Source organism: Leptonychotes weddellii, chromosome 8, assembly GCF_054177405.1.
Source record: "Leptonychotes weddellii isolate Sample4059 chromosome 8, ASM5417740v2, whole genome shotgun sequence".
In the NCBI taxonomy this organism is placed as follows: domain Eukaryota; kingdom Metazoa; phylum Chordata; class Mammalia; order Carnivora; family Phocidae; genus Leptonychotes; species Leptonychotes weddellii.
In genome coordinates, this window is record NC_138376.1 from 10017899 (window position 1) to 10035635 (window position 17737).

The following is a 17737-nucleotide window of genomic DNA, read 5'->3' on the forward strand; positions in this document are numbered from 1 at the left end:
CATTCCAACCAAGAATATGGAATCCAAAAATACCCCAATGACCCCTGAGAAGAGCCCCCAAGATAAAGAGACGACAGGGGCTTTTGTTAGTTTAACACCCAAAAAGTAAACAGATAATGCCCCAGGAACCCTTTCTCACCACCATTCTTTCCCCATGAAACCTTCTTGGGCAATCTGAAGCTCAAGTTTTTGATAAAAAAAGGTGTTCCCTAAAAAAACTGACAGAGAACTAATTAATTAACATGGAAAAGTTGGGCCACTGGGTAAGCAAAGCCAATGTCGGATTCTATCCTTTTTTTTCTTGTTTCAAAATCAAGCACATGGCTACCTTTGAGACAGATGAGCGGGAAGAGAGACAGGACCCTTGAGCCCAGAAGGGATTTCCTCACCTTGAGGCACAAAGAAGCGAGCCAGCAGACATTTACACACAGGAAGGGCGACCACATTGCTGCGAACACTAAAATGGGCCCTGTTCTAGCGGTCTAAACCCCAAATGAGTGAGCACCACCCAAAGACAAAAGACCTCTCCTTCCCACATCCTGACCAGTAGTCACAAGAAGAAAGAAAACACTCCTCATGGAGAGGCTCCAACAACCACCACTGAAGAGCCACAGTTGGACTTCATTTGGTACCCCCCCCCCCCAAAAAAAAATCACTCAGTGGGAAAGATCCAGGATCTCTAGTTTCTGGACCAGCCATGGCAGCTACTGGGAACTGTGATGATCACAATGGCAAGCAAATTGTACTGTGCATTTTGCAACAACTCCTTTACTTCTTTAGGGTAAAAGGGCTCTTCCTCCTTACATTCTCTGTCTTTTCCCTTGTTCTTCCTCCTTACCATGAATTTTACAACATCAGAACAGGTAGAATACCTTGAATAATAAATAATAATAATAATCACTGAAACAGAAACATCCACACTGTTCCACAAGGAGAAGCTCTCTCTACTTTTGCATGCAAGCATCAATTACTCCTCCATCCCAGGCCTGAATTCCTCCGGGCCCAAACCCCATCCCAATACCTTATTGATTTTATGCTGGCAAACCAGTCAAAAGCATGCCCACCAGGCCATCTAGTTATAACCATCCATCCAAAGCATGAAATCCTGGGCTCCCCCAGAACATGCAACTCAAGCTTCTATCAGCTAAGGGAAAAGGTTCCACTGTGCAAACGGCCCAGTCCCAAACGCCCCAGAGGTCAAAAACCGCCTTCCACATTCAGAAGAAAAGGGATTAAAGGCAGATGCCGGATTTAGGCCAGTGTAGAGACCGAGCTGCAGAACAATGGTATCACTGCAAAGCGTGAACTTGGAGTCACACACTGTAGAGGTAAACACAGGTCATTTCTAGAGAAATTCTTTTAGATAGATCAAGGAGACCAACACATCCAAAGTTTTACGTTCAGATAATCGGACGTGCCAAATCAGATTCTTTTTTCCAAATCACGCAATCTGCACTTCTCAAAGGGAGATTTCCATATACCTATGCAGCATATTCTCAGAAAGCTAGGGACAGTCAATCTTCAAGTAATTGCCATATGCATGTGTATTTATCTTCAAAGCTTAATATCATCACTTACATTTACCCCACAGATGAGTTACCAAAAGACACAGGCTCTCAAATATTAGCAAGTCTCTACAAAGTTAGGTAAACCTGGCTTCAACTCAGATCAACAAACCCCATCAAGTTACTAGTCTGTGTCCTAGTCTGTGCTGATAAACAGGCACCACTCCAAATACTGTGTTCTGACTAACATCACAATTTGTGGAGAAGAGCCACACCCTTAACCCTAAAACCTCTCTAGCTGCTTTTACCCCCTAATACAAATGGACCCCACCAAAGTTCTCAATTCCCTTGTGCTTGTAGCATTGACTAGGAGGGATGGAAGTTTCTGAGGGCCCTCATTACCTCACTCACAAATCAGACTGCACACCCGCTTTTAAGATGAACAGATTAAGGAAGGATTAAGTGGGCTATCTGAAGCAAAAATAATAATAATAATAATAATAATAAGGAAATTTTTAAAGCTGCTGACAGCAAGCAAGTTTAGAGAGGCCTACTACCTCCCAGAGCAACATTCTTTCTCATACTGAAATCTAAGGTAAGCAACACAAAAAGCAGAACTCCAGGAACATGGCCACAGAATCTGCAAAAATCAGAGGCACCTAAAACTGATGGCTCCTAAAATTCATTTGTGTTTACATCTAGTAATGCAAACCCAGATTCATGCACGAGAGGTGGGAGGGAAAAAAAAAAATCGAGAGCGCTCGGAGTTTCAAGCTTTAGGGCTGACCTAGAATCACCCAGTATCCACGTCCGTGCCTCAGTTTCCTCCATCTATCGAGGAAGGAAGACAAGAGATACAAAGTATTGAGGGAAAGGAAACTATGCATGCTGTTGATAAAGGAAACCAAAGCCGTGGTGAGGACAAACTAATTAACTTTAATCAAACGTCTATTTTTAAATGCTGGGAAATGATCGCATAAACTGGCAATAAAATAAAGGGACCAGCCATAGCTGGATGGCGTTCGGTCCCCAGAGAAACGTCTAAATTCATACAAGCCTGGCTAAAACTGCAGATTTGGCCAAAATGGTCAACAGAGCTGAATGCTTTAAGAACGACATTAATTCTCTCTTGTAAATTTCCACAGTGTCTTTGCAGGAGCCACCAACTACCCCCAGGGAGGATATCAAAGCTAAAAGAATATTAATATGAAGCAATCGCAACCCTTTTCACATACTCATATATACACACAGACAGACAGATCTATCTAGCACCTTGCCATCCATAATGGATTTAATCAGGACCCCAGCAGGGGAAAAACCACAAAAGGCCTATTTCTCCAACAAAAGCCATAGCAGCCTGAAACAAACCTAGAGCTATTTGGTTTTTATTTTATTTATAGGAACAGACCTTCTATCCCAGGTTCCTCAAGATAAGCCACCAAAAACTGCACCTGACAGACCCGTGGAGCAGCCATCCTCAGAGCCGGATCATTGCAGAGAGACAGAGAGGAAGGAGGACAGAGGGAGGGAGGGAGGAGGGAGGGGGGAGGGAGGGAGGAGGGAGGGCGAGCGCGGCGAGGCAGGCTCCAGAGCACTTGTCAACAATCCTCCCCTGTACGTAATAAGCAGGCGGTGGTGCACATTCCGCGCGGCAATAGGACGGCCGCGAGCCCTGGGCCCGGGAGGGGGAGGGGAGGCGCCCGGGAGGGAAGGTTATTTACGTGCAGGGCAGGGAACCCAACCCCGAAGAGGAGGGGTCTGCGGCGCGTTTTCCCCCCTCCTGATAAATTGAGGGGAGGCGGAAAAAGGGGGGAACGAAAAGAGCGACTAGCTTTTCTCTCTCCAGGCAAAGCAATTCCCCCAATCTGCAATGCAGACAAATCCCTATTGGAGAATTTCTGGCATGGGGCGGGGGGTGGTGAGGAGAGGAGAGACAGGACACCTCTGACGGGGGCGGTCAGTTTAATGGTGCACACGTCTGCGCCCAGTCTGCCGGCCCACCCCCCCCCATGCACACATTCCACCCCCACGCACAGCAGTGGGGTGGGGGTGGGGGGTCCGTGGCACATTTTCAATGGCATCCCTTTTTAATATCATAATCTGTGTCATTCAGCACTTGCCTTTTATTTATTTTTATTTGTTTTTTTGGCTGGGAGAGCTGGGCAGCGATCCAGACAGACTGCAGAAATCTCGCTCCACAGGCTCCTCCTCCTCAAGCCCTCCCCTCCCCTCCCTCCAATCCTGGCTACCAGGACGCTTTTATTACTTCTGTGATGACCGCTGGGGCCACTGCCGCCCTCCCCGCCCCCAGCACACTGACGGCCTTCCCCCACGCACGTAAATTCATCTCATCTAATAACACAGACGCTGTTTCTCCTCATTGTTTCTGGAGGGTCTGTCACAGAACAGGCTCTATGGCCTGGCAGCTGCTGGGGGGGGGCGGGGGCAAGACTCCAACAAGGCTGGCCAGCTCACTGGCCCTGATGACTGGAGCATGCATCTCCCCCTCATTTGTCATAAAGCTATTTGATTTTAAAAGTCAATTCTTTCAAGGCTTTTGAACTTCAGCTGGCAATCATGATGTCAAAAACACATGCTCTGAACACCATCCCACACTGTACTCTTTTTGCCTTTCCAATGGGGGGGCGGGGAGGGGGAGAGGGAAGATGGCAGCATGCCATCAAAAGATTCCACATGCTAAATTTAAAGTTTACCTCAGATTCATCCAAGGAAACTGAGAAAAGAATGCCCCTTACTATTACTTTTAGTGAGTTGTTGTTTAACCACTGAATGAGCCCCTTCTCGGCTTTACACAGGTTGTTACTGAGACCTCACCAAACCCCTCAAAGCTGATGCTACTTTTGCTTATGGCATCATCTAGCTGACAGTCACCCAGGGCTGGTGATTATTCTTTTCACGAGGGCAGTCTCCTGTTGCCTAAATCACCAGGTCCTATCTACCTGCCTCGCTTTTAAACAAACAATCAGGAGGTTGGTGTTGGTCCTTCCTGATTTCTGCTTGCTCTCCACCCGCTTTAAAATCAGAATTACAGGTGGGGCCTTAGAGACCATCTAGCATAATCCCCCACTTTACAGATATGCACACTGAGGCTTAATGCAGGTATGGTTCTTAACCAAGATCAGAGCTAGCTCCTCATAAGGTTCTCAACCAAAGGTCATCCAAGAATGCCAGGGTATCTGGGAACCGGAACAACCTGATGATACAATTCCTCGTAGAAATCACTGGGATGAAAAATCCCTCTCGGATCCTATCCTGCCCCATATGTGAGCCCGCAGAGCAGACCCTCATTCGGTTCTCTCCAGTGCAGTGTACTCCTGTAATGTCGAACAACTGTTTGGCATGCATCCCACTGCAGCATAAGTCATACACAGTCAATTAAAGGACATTTAAGGGATGACTATTTGGCTTTTTTCCTCTTCTTTCTACTGGGACTAGTCTTTTGGTGCCCTCAGTAATCAAAAGCACCCAACAAAGAACTGGAAATATGGGATGGTGATTCTGAGAAAAGGAAGGAAGACAGCAAGAACCACAAGACCTGAAATGAATGGCCAGAAACCCAGTCTGACAGTGACGTATGGCTACTGGTCATCCTCAACGTCCCCAGCTCTGCCGCCTCCAAACGGACAGTGTACAGAGAGCCCTCAGCCCACCCGAGGGAAGCAGCGTCTGCTTTATTTTTTCTCTACTCTCTCTGACTTCGCTTCCCATTGCCTGGAAAATAACTGGGTATTTAAATTTAGAAAGATAAGCCCTAGCAGAGTGTTGGCCCTGACGGCTTTTACTTCCAAGACCATCATCAGGATCTGATCGTGCACTGCACATTCCCTAAAATATATGCTTAGTCAGGCCCGTGTGTCCACTCTGCCCCGTCTCTACCGCTGAAAACCTCTGGGCTGTAAACCTCATCAGGTTTTGGACTGTTCGGATAAAACACGGGTGCATTTCCCAAAGTACCAGATAGATGGACTAACAGCTTCTGGGGCACACACGATAGAACCGAAAACTGCGTCCTGCTTCTGAATAAAAATACAACTTTCAATACTGAAATCCTGAGCCAGAGAGGGTAGAGAGGCAGGGTGAGGCTCGTGAGGCTCACAAGGCCCGCAGCTTTGTGCCACAGTGGTGTGACTGACAGCACCACCAGCTGAGTTTCAATATTCAAAGATCAGAGCAAGTTCCAAGTTTTGAGTGAGGACTCCCAAATGTCACCCACTTCAGTCTTCCTGTTTTAGTTTAGCATAAAGAATACCTATAAACCCACAGCCAAACCCAGTTACTAAAGCATTATATCTATATGCTTCCGCCTACCCCCCCTTCATTATTTTTTAAGTTAAGCGTATGTATTTGTGCTATGTTATTTCACTGGGCTTGATTATGAACTTCACAAAAAGGTACTGCTAAGGGGGAGCACCTGGGTGGCTCAGTGGGTTAAGCATGCAACTCTTGGTATTGGCTCAAGTCATGATCTCAGGGTCGTGGGATCTAGCCCTGAGTTGGGCTCAGTGCTCAATGCGGAGCCGTCTTCAGATTCTCGGCCTCTCCCTCTCCTGGCTCATGTGGGCACATGCTCACGTGCGGTGCTCTCTCTCTCAAATAAATAAATTAAAAAAAAAAAATTTTTTTTTTAAAGGTTATTGCTGTGTTAAGGCTCAGGGGATTCGTTTTTCCAACTCAACATGAGGTTACTAAGATCATCTATCCGTGATTTTGCTTATTCTTTACTCATTTTCACTGTTGTTCATCACACTCCATCACACTCCACTGTATGAATATTCCACACTTTATCTCGTCCAAGGGCACCTAAGTATTGCCAGTTTGTCGCTATCACAAACCACACTGCAAACTTCCTTCTGCTTGTCCCCTGGAAAGCATGCACTGGAGCTTCTCTGGGATACACACCTAGAAGTGGAACTGTTGGAAATTCTTGAATATGCAAAAACAAATTTACAAGTTAATGGCAAAATGGTTTCCAAAGCAGCATCAATGTTTGCATCCGCACCACCAGCAAGGCATCATCGTAATCTCTAAATGCTTAAATATAAAGACCTATTTACCTAGGACTCTAGAGAACAAAGGTACTCCAAACTGCTACTTGTGAAGAGATCAGCATTTCAGGAAGGATCTCCCATCCTAAGAAATGCTAGGCAGCCAGCCGGCCTCATGGCCACCCTCCACCACCTGACGATCACCCAAACACCAGGACATCCAAGGACATATTTTGCTGCAGAGAGCTTCAGAACGGAGGACTCTACCTGCATGTACAACCACTTCATTACCTCCGAGTTGGGCCAACTCCAGCAGCCCACCAGCTGCACTTGGCATTTTAAAAATATATGACTGGGGTAAACCCCAATCTAGGCTGTGGATAAAATGTGAGAGAGCAATTCACTCGCACGTCCTCATCAAATTTGGATATCTAATAAGTGCTGTGCTGATTAATTAAAGAAGCTGCTTCATAAGTATTAAGACTTGTTTTATTCATGTATCCAATCAAGGAAGTCAGCTCATCTTGAGAGCTGGGACCTAACTCATAAAAGGAAAGACAAGCCTTAAAAAGTAAGAGCAAGTCACTGAATACTCATCATCCATGATCTGCTTCCAAAAGCTCAATTTCCTGCCACCTATATATGTTACTACATACAGAAGGTGGCACCTTACCAATCCAACATCCCCCAACAAAATACTCATTACAAAGGAAGAATAGGGTGGAGTAGGTTACCAAGTGTGAGAGGAGGGTGTACAAAGCTCCAGAGTCTGAGAATTTCATATAGGAAATACTGGGTTTTGAGGATCACACTGCATTAGCCGTGTCCTCATAAAGACAGATGTGATTTGGGCTGAATTACACAATATTGACCAGATCACCTAAGTTACGATAAAAAGCCAATGCAGAAAACGTGATCCACAGGGCTAATATTTGACTTTCAAAAATATTAAGCATGGGCCCTTTACAACAGCCAACATAATAATAAACATTACTTGTTAGCCTTCTATTTAAATAAAAGTTAATATACTGGCATATACCAAGCAGAATTAGGTACACACAGAGCCTGGCTTGGACTCTTTCCAAGAGGGCTTGGTAATTCCTGAAGCAACAACAGTGTTCAACTCTATAATGCGTGTGGCTGGCCCTACAGCCAACGTGACTTCAAGGCCACGCTGTACAATTATAAAATAATACCAATAATTACAAGAACACAGTAGGAAGATCGAGGCTGGGGGACTGTATATTAACTAGTGAAACTTGGTTGCTATGGATTTAATCACTAATACCAATGAATGAAATTGCACTACAATTAAACGAGGAAGTTCAAGAAGCTACTAGAAAGGACAATGTTCCATCAGTTGTTTTTTTTTTAATTCATTAAAAAAAATGAATTGGTAAACATCTAGCACTAAGAACCTTGATGGTTCACAGTACACAGCACCATTTGGGCAAGGCTGCTGCCTGGTTCTAATTCTAACTTCATCAAGTGTGTGAACTTCAGGGGAGAATCAGGGAAAGCCCTGTTCCTCTGTTAAATACACATAAGGACCAACAATTGGTTAAATTAAGACATTAAATTAATTATATACGTAAAAGGGTCAGTGGTACATAGTAAGCACTTTATAAGGGCTACCTCGAAGCCTTAATAAACTTTGGTGCTAATGAATTACAGAAATTTTTTGTCGAATATATACTTTTAATTATTTGGTTGTAAAAAGACACAAGATAAAATATGCTTTGGCTTTCAATATATTTTTTAAATGATTTGGGTAATGGATTTATAAAAAGGTAAAAACAGAAATGATGCCAAGTAAGAGAAGATTAGCAGCGTTGAGATTATTTTGAAAACATGACCCGCAGAAGTATCCAGTAAAATTCAACCAGAATTACAACATGGCCCTTTGACCTACTTAATACTGAATAATGGAAAACTAGATTTGAGAAGAACTAAAAGAGCTGACTCAGATCACAACTAAAGAACCGTCAATCTCCCTTCTCAAATCTGATTCTGACAAAACCCATACTCCCTTATGCTACTAGGTTGGGAACAAACTGAAAAAAATATTTCTAGAGAGCAAGTCGGTGATAGATGCCAATTTTTAAAAGTCTGTAATTCAGCAAATTCGCTTCTAGAAAGTAATACTAGGATACAAATCAGAGAAACAAAGACCGTACGTGCACAGATTTCAACACACTAACAATTCTGTTGCTCCTTTTACTGGTTCAAATTCTATCTGCACCCAGTTTAAAAAACGGGGCGCCTGGGTGGCTCAGTCAATGGAGCATAGGACTTCTGATCTCAGGGTTATGAGTTCAAGCCCCATGTTAGGTGTAGAGACTACTTAAAATCTTTTTTAAAAAACAAGAGAATTTTTTACATCAGCTTCCTAAGCCATGCAATAGACCAACAAACGCTTTGGTTTTCCAACCTGATCTCCCCCCCATGATGGTGCATAACATAAAGGCACAGAGGCAGCTGGATTGGTGTATGGCAACTGACACGTTCTCTTAACTTGATCCCTCAAGCCTCTGTCTTTGCACATGTTGTTCCCGCTTTTGGAATATTCTCTCTTCTCTGGTCTAGATAGAGGTCAGCCATCAGGGATACCCACCACTTGCTCTGCAGGTGATAACTTTCAAGGTAATACCCATAGTGACAAGCAACCACCTACTCAACTGCCAGGGTCTCTGAACAAGAGGATTTAGTCTTGGGTGGCTGACTCAAGTTCGGGGAGCATGTGACTCTCGATCTCAGGGCCGTGAGTTCGAACCCCATGTTGGATGTGAAGATTACATAATTTTAAAAAAAGGGAAGAAGATGATTTTAGTCTTGCTCATCTTAACCCTCAAAACCTAGCACGCGCCTAGAGAAAATAGTTGAGACCCAATAAATACTGTTCAAAGAACAGGTTGTTCCTCGAGGCCATTTCAGGGTCTCCATAGCATGACATGCTCTTACATTGGAGACCCACTTTCACAACTCCCAAGCATTCAAAGACACCCCTTTCTTCCCGAAGAGGGAAGAATTCTTTAGCTCTTTGTGTTTAGAAGTATTTGGCTAGGAACACATCATGTCATTTGTAATACACTGGTTTTTTCAGCATTCACTGATTTAAAAAAAAAAAAAAGAATTCCTAATTTTGGAGATTTTAAAGAGAACGAGTGGGGGTGCACACGTGTGCAGAGGGCAAGAGAGAATCTCCATCAGACTCCCCAAAGAGCTCAGAGCCCAACATAGGGCTCGATCTCATGATTCTGAGATTCTTGATTTCTAAACCAAAATCAAGAGTTAGACGCTTAACCAACTATGCCACTCAGGTGCCCCATGAATTCTTAGCCTAGAAAAAAGAACTAACCTTCAAATTCTCGGGTGAAAAAAATTTTATGAACACTATTTAACACTCAATAACCTTCACGTCATGTTTTCTTGACATTTAATCCCTTTACTAATTTCAGTGTTAAAAACCTTTGTTTTAGAGCCAATGATTTCTTCCTGTCTGTAATAAACTGTTCTGGGTCTTCTTGAAGATTTGCCTTTTATACCCTGCTAACCTAGATAAATTCATTTTGTTACTACTGTGTTCAAAAAGCCAAAATTAACTATAATCCTTCCACCTTTATCACAAAGCAGAACTACATCCATCACCTTCTTAACAATTCTGTGTGCATCCTTTGTGGTATTTTCCTTGAAGGTTTCATGTGCCGTACCAACAATGAATGCTGAATATGGAACATAATTTAAGATAAGACACTTTAAAAAAAAAAAAAAAAAGATTTTATTTATCTATTTGACAGAGAGACAGAGAGAGAAAGCACAAGAAGGCAGAGCGGCAGGCAGAGGGAGAGGGAGAAGCAGGCTCCCCGCTGAGCAGGGAGCCCGATTCAGGACTTGATCCCAGGACCGTGGGGATCATGACCTGGGCTGAAGGCAGACGGACGCTTAAAGACTGAGCCACCCAGGCGCCCCGATTAGATACGTTTTATAAAGGAAAAACAGGGGCACCTGGGTGGCTCAGTCGTTAAGCGTCCGTCTGCCTTTGGCTCAGGTCATGATCTCAGGGTCCTGAAATCGAGCCCCGCATTGGGAAAGCTGCTCAATGGGGAGCCTACTTCTCCCTCTCCCACTCCCCCTGTTTGTGTTCCCTCTCTCTGTCAAATAAATAAATCTTTTTTAAAAAATCTTTTTTAAAAGGAAAAACAAAAATCACATTTTCCAACACTTAGCAACATGAGGAAAAGACTCACAATGTTTTAAATTGCAGAGATTCTACTGCATGAAATATTAAATTGGGTTTTAAAAATACAAGTGTACAGAAAGTAGACCAGAGAAAATAAAACTGAGATAGTGACCAAAAAAAAATAGCATTCTGTCCAGCAGCAAGCTTTCTAGCTTTCTGAGATGTCCACATTTTCTACAAAGAATAAATTACTTTAAAAACAAAGTGAGAAGGGGATCTTAATGATTATTCAAATGGTATCACAAGGGACATGGGTGCTTTTCCTGAATAGAACTAGTACTGATCACAAAAAGTACTCGATCACAGAAGTTATATAGGGCACACGGGTGGATCATTCAGTTAAGCATGGGACTCTTGTATGAGCTCAGGTCATGAGTTCAAGCCCCGTGTGGAGCCTACGTAAAAAACTAAAAATAAATTTTAAAACCCCAAACAAACAAAAACAAGTTATATGAAATGTGGACTCACACGGAGCTAACAAAAAACAAGGATCAAATAAAGACAATAACCACTCTGAAGCCAGTAATACGTTGCTATACTGAAGTCAGGGATAATATGAATACCATGACATTAATACCACGGGTAAAAGCATTCTCAAATTGCCCCACACACTAAAAGGCGGGTGAATAAACAGGCACTTGTTTTCACTTGGTCGGCACTGCCTACATACACATCACTGATGAACTACACTGGCGATCCAGAAAGACCTCCTGCCAACAACAACAACAAAAGACCGAGCTGGAGAACAAAAGCTCAGAACCACTATGCTCATCCTGTCTCTACAGCTACACTTGTTCATGTGTTGTTGTTTTTTTTAAGTACTAAAACTAATCAGACCAGCCATGTATCAAGAACTCACGGACTCCTACGTGGCTAGGAGCTACCATATGTGACAAAGCAGATACACAGCATTCCCCTCATTCTGGAAAGTTCGACATCTACAGATTTTTGCTGAGCGTAGTCTCAAGACCTTGTGACCACGTCTGTGGGCAGCAGTCCCTCTGTCTCTCTGCTATCCCCTGCTAGAGCTCAGACCCAGTAAACAGGCCAAGTCAGACAGATGGGGACTCCTGTCCAGGCGGTAGGGTGAAAAGCGGAGGGGTGCCAATGGATCAGCAAGCTGACAAACCCCCTGTCAGTTCAGCCGCAGATGGCTCCTGGTGTCATCAGTCTAGCTTTGAGACGTGGGGAGAAGGGAAAAGTGCAGGTTAGAACCCTTTACAAAAGGCCACAAGGCTATTCAGTAAACCAGAAACTATAGAAAAAGTTTGCAAAGCCATTACCCACAAAAGGTGGTTTTAATCATCCAGGATTTTAGGCAATCCTGATGTAGCTTGAGGGTAAAAGGCCAGCAATCACCAGTTAATACTCAGGAACAAAGTGCCACATGAAGTATTTCAGTGAGATGCACATTCTGCTACCCTCGAGGCTGTAGGCATAAAGAAAGGTGTAAATCCACACACAGAGGATTCTGGGCTCACTGCTTCTCTCTCTCTCTCACACACACACACACACACACACACACACTCCAGAAATAAACCATCACCTTGAATTCATTCCTGTATGCAGGTGGAGGTGGAGGGGTAGGGAAGGCCTCACACACCACAGGAGAGAATCGGTGGTCACAGAGGATGCCTATCCTTTAGTTTCTCTGCTTTCTACTCCCCCCCCCCCCCAAATTCAGCAAAAGCATCCAAATGTTTCCTATCCCGACCGTACCAGGTAGGATCTAGCAATTAGGAAGAACTTGAACAGGCCATAAACATCAGCCGATCACTCACCACTGAAACAAATCCAAATGGGACAAACGGAGGTCTCAAGTGTTCTATTTGTCGTAAGAAACCTGCTTGCAGTGGGACCCAGTTACTTGTACAACTAGACGTCCAATGACGTCAGTGCTCATTACAACATACCAATTTTTTTGGTGCATCCAATATTGCTTTAAGTGGCCAGAATCCAGGAATTGTGGTTTAATGATTGACAGACTGCAATGTGAATAGTTATATAACATAGCCTCCATCACTTCTAAAAAGCTGCTGCAAATACAGAAGCCCTAGAATTGTCTTTCCTTGACCCGAACCTGAAGTTGCACTTCCACGCTGATGGACTCCCACAGTCCCTTTCTCTTTCTGCCTGCCTCCCGGCCTCCCCACTGCAACCCGGCTGCCACAGATCCATCTTCTTCGACATACCACGTGCCCGCTCAGAAACCTCAGACACACCCCAATCAAGAGCTCTGTGCCCCATTAGGGGCACCCCACATACACACACCTACCTCCTGCCATTGCTATCCAGGCTTTCCCAACACCGCTGAGGAATGACCTACTGGGGAACACTAAATAGGGTTCATCTCCTTCTTGCTCGGCCAGAGTTTGTACCCTCCGAGTCTTAGGGTGAGGTCTAATGCTAGGAGGACAGCATCCAGACCCAGGGAATGGGGCAAACAGATTTTAATACAGTCCCTGAAGTGTGCTGTTTTATGACACACAGCTACAGCTTTTATGGGAAGTAGTTAGGTAATGTGTATCTAGAACCTCAATCACAATTACCCTTTGAATGCTTGCTTCCTGCCAGATGCTAAGGACTTTAAATAAATCATCTCCTTAATCCTAAGAATATCGCCGCTGAGAAAGAAATTATTACTCCATTTACAGAGCCGGGAAACAAGGAACAAGAGCCAAACGGGATGGCCAAGTCATGTGTGTTGGCGTTCTCCCTTGGTGGGACCGTGAGGCCAGCCTTTCAGGGATGACAGCATGACCCTCCCTGCCGATTCCCGCTAGTAGAAATGGAGGGCAGCGGCCTATCAGGGCTGGAGCTCACAGGAGGCTGAACACACAAGCAATTTTCCCCCCTAAGCTTCTAGATCATCTGCACTCCCAGCTCCAGGGCCCTGAGCTCAGGCCACTGCAAATACGCCTGTCTTCCGTGTTCTAGTGCACCCAGGAGGTGTGGTTTGGGTTGACAAAAGAGCCCTTCCTTGGGGATGTACAGTACACAGATGTTCTGAGCTCTCTGTGCCTGCCCCCTGCCCCAACAGCCCTTTCCTCAGACAGAGCTTGCTGGAGCTGGCTTATTTTTCACAAAGGGGCTAAGAAATTGGAGGAGAAGGTCTGAGCAGCGCGGAGGGCCAGGATCCTCCCATCCACTACCAAGAGCAGCCACTTGATGGCAATCTTAACCTATTCCCTTGGAATTCTTCCATCAAGAGCGACCCTGGGAGGGTGGGAGCAACAAGAATGGGCCGCAGAATGTGGACAGTGCTAGAAAAAGGCCCCTTTGCGTGGCCTGAGGAGGCAGGCGCAGGGGCGTGGAAGGATGGATGAAGAAACGATGCCGACATTCTCCCCTGCGTTACTCTCATGTCCACAGACCTCTCTGGGGGCCTGGGTGGCAGTGAGGATACAGCTTCTGAAATCAGACAAGGAAGTCGGGAGGTTTCTCAGGCCCTGTGACACATTCACATTGGGCTCTCCATCCAGAGATTGAAGAAGTTCGAGGCAGCTTCTGATCTCAGCACCTTGTCCCCTGAAACCATGGGGAAAAAGCCAAAAAAAAGGAAGAAAAATTTAAAAAGGAAACTTTCCTTCGCGGTGCTACACCTGTTGAATAAATCAGCCCAACATTTGTCTTATTTAAACTGTAAACAAGGGTGAATAAAATAAAAGCCATGTGCATCTATCTTCTAGAGAGAAGGCTGAGGGGGGTGGACGGAATACACTGTAAATTACATTCACTACTTCTATTTTCAGTGGCAGGAAGATTAACATCACAAGATGGGGGGGGGGGCAGGATTATCAGAAAACTGTCCATGTCTCAGCATGGATAAGGATTCGTATCCCCCACACGGTCCAACCCGGCCCTTTGTGATGGCTTCGTAACTCTTGGCTTCTCAATTTATAAGAAGAGTTCAGGCAGAGAGTGGAGAGTTTGCCAATATTTTCCTCTGAGGGATTCAGAAGTGCCAGCTGAGAGCCTTCCAGCTCACCCTTTAAAACTCTGTAACACTTTCCAACTGAGTAAACTGGAAAGGCCCTTTTCAAATAACACTAGTCTCAAGTTGGGTAAACTGCTGAGTGAGGACAGGGTAAAAAGCCGCTCTGGTCCAGGCTAAGCAATTTGCAATGCAGATCCCTCCAGAAATTACCAGGCCTCCTGCATGCCAAGCCAATAAACGTGCACAATTTCCACTGGGGTGTCACCTACCCTACTCATGTCTGCAGAGGATTCGCTGACCTTCTAGCATCACCCTCGATGACAAGGTCCAACTTGTCAAAAGTGGGGATTCAAACTCCTTCATAAATACCCCGAGTCCATCAGGGCGAAGCTATCAGAATTAAGACAGGTAAATGTTTCCAAGGGGAGACCTTGAGCTGCCTTCATGCATCGGAAGGCAACAGAAATCGTTCAAAGCCATCGGAAAACTGCCACTTGAGGCAACACCAAGAGCTAGCAGGGGAGTCTCAAGCACAGATGTCTTTCCCAGTCACCAGGACCAGCTGCCACACCCCATGATCAGAAGACCCACCTACCTGCCAATGGGAAACATGGAGTCAGTGAAGGAACTGACCCAGAAGCCACTGGAGGGGCAGGTGACCCAGGAAGAGGCCCCCCCCATGTGCAGAGCTGAAATCATCAGCTCCAAAGCATGAACAAACCAAGAGCACTAGTGAAAGGTCAGGGAACGGGAGACAGGAGGAACGGGGTCCCGGGCACCGGGCATGAGGAGCTCTGAAGCCCCAGAAAGGAGCCTCAAGCTCTCCTTGCAAGACACAGTCACAGCCTGACAGACACTCTGGTCCTCAACGGGCAGGTCTAAGGTTATAAAATAGCTCATGATTCCCTCAAGGACCCCAAACCTCCATGTATGAGACACCTGTACAATTTTAGAATCTTTCAGAAAGAAATCATGAGGAAGCTAGTTTGGGGACTCTGCAGAAGCCCCCTAAAGACTAAAGAGAAAGCTACAAGAATAGAGAAGATTTGACAGCAGGTGAGCTTAAGTAACAAACAGTAAATTAAGGGATTTAATGGGCTGTAGGGTAATTTCCCAAAAGCATACCCAGTTATCACCGTTCTGGCTTTAAAGATACGCCATACAGGACACTAAACATTTGATGGGCTCAAGTAGTAACAGGTTATTTCCAAAAGCGAGGTGAAAGGCCCTCTAGATTTGGGGGAAATGGGAGCGAAGAAGTTCACAAGCGAAGCAAAACTGCACTAGGGCCATCGTAGTAGATCAGCTAGTAATTAAAGCTCCGTAAATCTATCGCAGAACTCAAATCATGGCGTGGCGCAGACGGCCTATCTCCAGGTAGGAGGAGGTGGGGGACGTTACCATTTACGAGAGTAAACACAGATAAACTCTCCAAGCCTGAACAGTCTGGGGACCCCACAGGCTCTTCCCTTCCTGTACAAGTTGAGAAGTAAAACTGGTTGGAAAGCCTTGCCCTAAATTACACTCACAGCATATAAAAAGAAATTGAATTCGTGTATAAAATACAAATAAAATGAGTGTGTGTTAAAACAAACAGGATCCTTCAACCTCAAATAATGCCATGATTTTTCCCACATTGACAACAGAAACATCCCTCCAGGGCCATCCCGATTCCCACACCCTCCCCGATCCCTGGGACCTTTGCAATAACCCTCTTGGCCCCTTCCTTAGGTCTCTTGGCCTACAGCAGCTCCCCAGCTCAGGAGTCTTGTTTCAATCCCCACTGAAGTATGGGATGCAGATAAACCCAAGAGGTCTCAAAAAAGCAGGCATGCAACAAATAAAAACCCAAGCTTAATTCCATCCACTCAGGAGGAACAATAACTTCTCCAAGGTCAAACAAGTTCATAGGGGTTCCTGGCATACCAGGAAATCGTTCTAGTACCCACATAAGCACAAAAGGAAACACGTCGCAGATGAGCAAGGAAATTAACTTAATCTAAAATTAAAATGGGATAAAACGGTCATCATCTCAGAAGCCCCGCTTCGTTATGCAGCCTTGTGCAAACTGCTTAACATGTGCTAATGTGGGTGGTAGTACTGTTTGCCCCTATGTTGAAGCCCCCAAAACCCAATGTGACCCTATTTGGACAGAGCTTGCAAGGACGTGAGAAAAGTAAATGAGGTCATAATGGGGGGAAAGGGAGGGGTGACCGACAATAATCTTCTAGGACCAGTGTCCTCCTAAGAAGGGGAAGAGACACCCGTGGACGCTCTCGCCCACGCTTAGCCTAGCGAGGATATGGCCGGGAAGCCCATTTCTCACCAGGAACAGGACTCCGGGACCTCCAGCCTCCAGAACAAGGAGAAATGTATTTCTGTTGTTTAAACCACCCCACCCAGTCTATGGTATTGTCTTACGGCAGCATGAGCTGACGAAGACACAGACGTTCACCACAGCCGTAAGAAAATGAACAGAAATTAGTAATCTGACCCTGCTGGGCTCCCCACCCCGACCCCCCCGGACCATGTGTTTGCATCCTCCCGGCCATGGGGCAGCTCACGGCTGCGGACAAAGAATCACTCATATCAGCAGCAAAGGGGTATGCCCTAGGGATGCCTCTTTAGCTTGCCTTTGGGGAAAAGCCACATCTGGAACCCCAGTTCCGAGAAATCTCTTGAATTCTTGAACCAAGGCTGCGACTTCTGAACACTCACAGAAGGGGACACCAAGCAGGAGGAGAGGCAGAGCTGTTCGAAAGCCCATTAGATCCGGACTTGCACACAGCTCAGAACCAAAAAATGAAACACCAGTTCAAGACAGAGAATCTGGCTCCATGAACGCACTGCTGAAATGGTGAAGGTCATTCATGGCCATGTCCAACTGTGGGGGTCTTATTCATGCCTACCTAAAGCCAGGGCTCCTAAGAGCCGCATCCTGGACACACAGGAGCTGAGCCACTGGCTTTGAGACCCCTTCAAGTCCCAACAGACACTCTCACGCATCTGGAACATTCTGGGAAAACACCACAAACCCATGTATCATCAT

The 17737-nt window shown here is 45.4% G+C and overlaps 1 protein-coding gene across 3 annotated transcripts in view; it reads right to left on the bottom strand.

The window, feature by feature from the left end:
* JARID2 (jumonji and AT-rich interaction domain containing 2) overlaps positions 1 to 17737 on the bottom strand; it is a 153719-nt gene that overhangs the window by 110838 nt on the left and 25144 nt on the right. The window contains exon 1 of one of the 3 annotated variants that reach the window (XM_081827651.1): positions 2914 to 3020. The exons of the other annotated variants lie outside the window; for them this stretch is intronic. Within the exon in view, the coding sequence (XP_081683777.1) occupies positions 2914 to 2980 (67 nt within the window). The 5' untranslated portion in view covers positions 2981 to 3020. Of the gene's footprint in view, positions 1 to 2913; positions 3021 to 17737 lie in introns of those variants that run through there. 3 annotated transcript variants of the gene reach the window in all.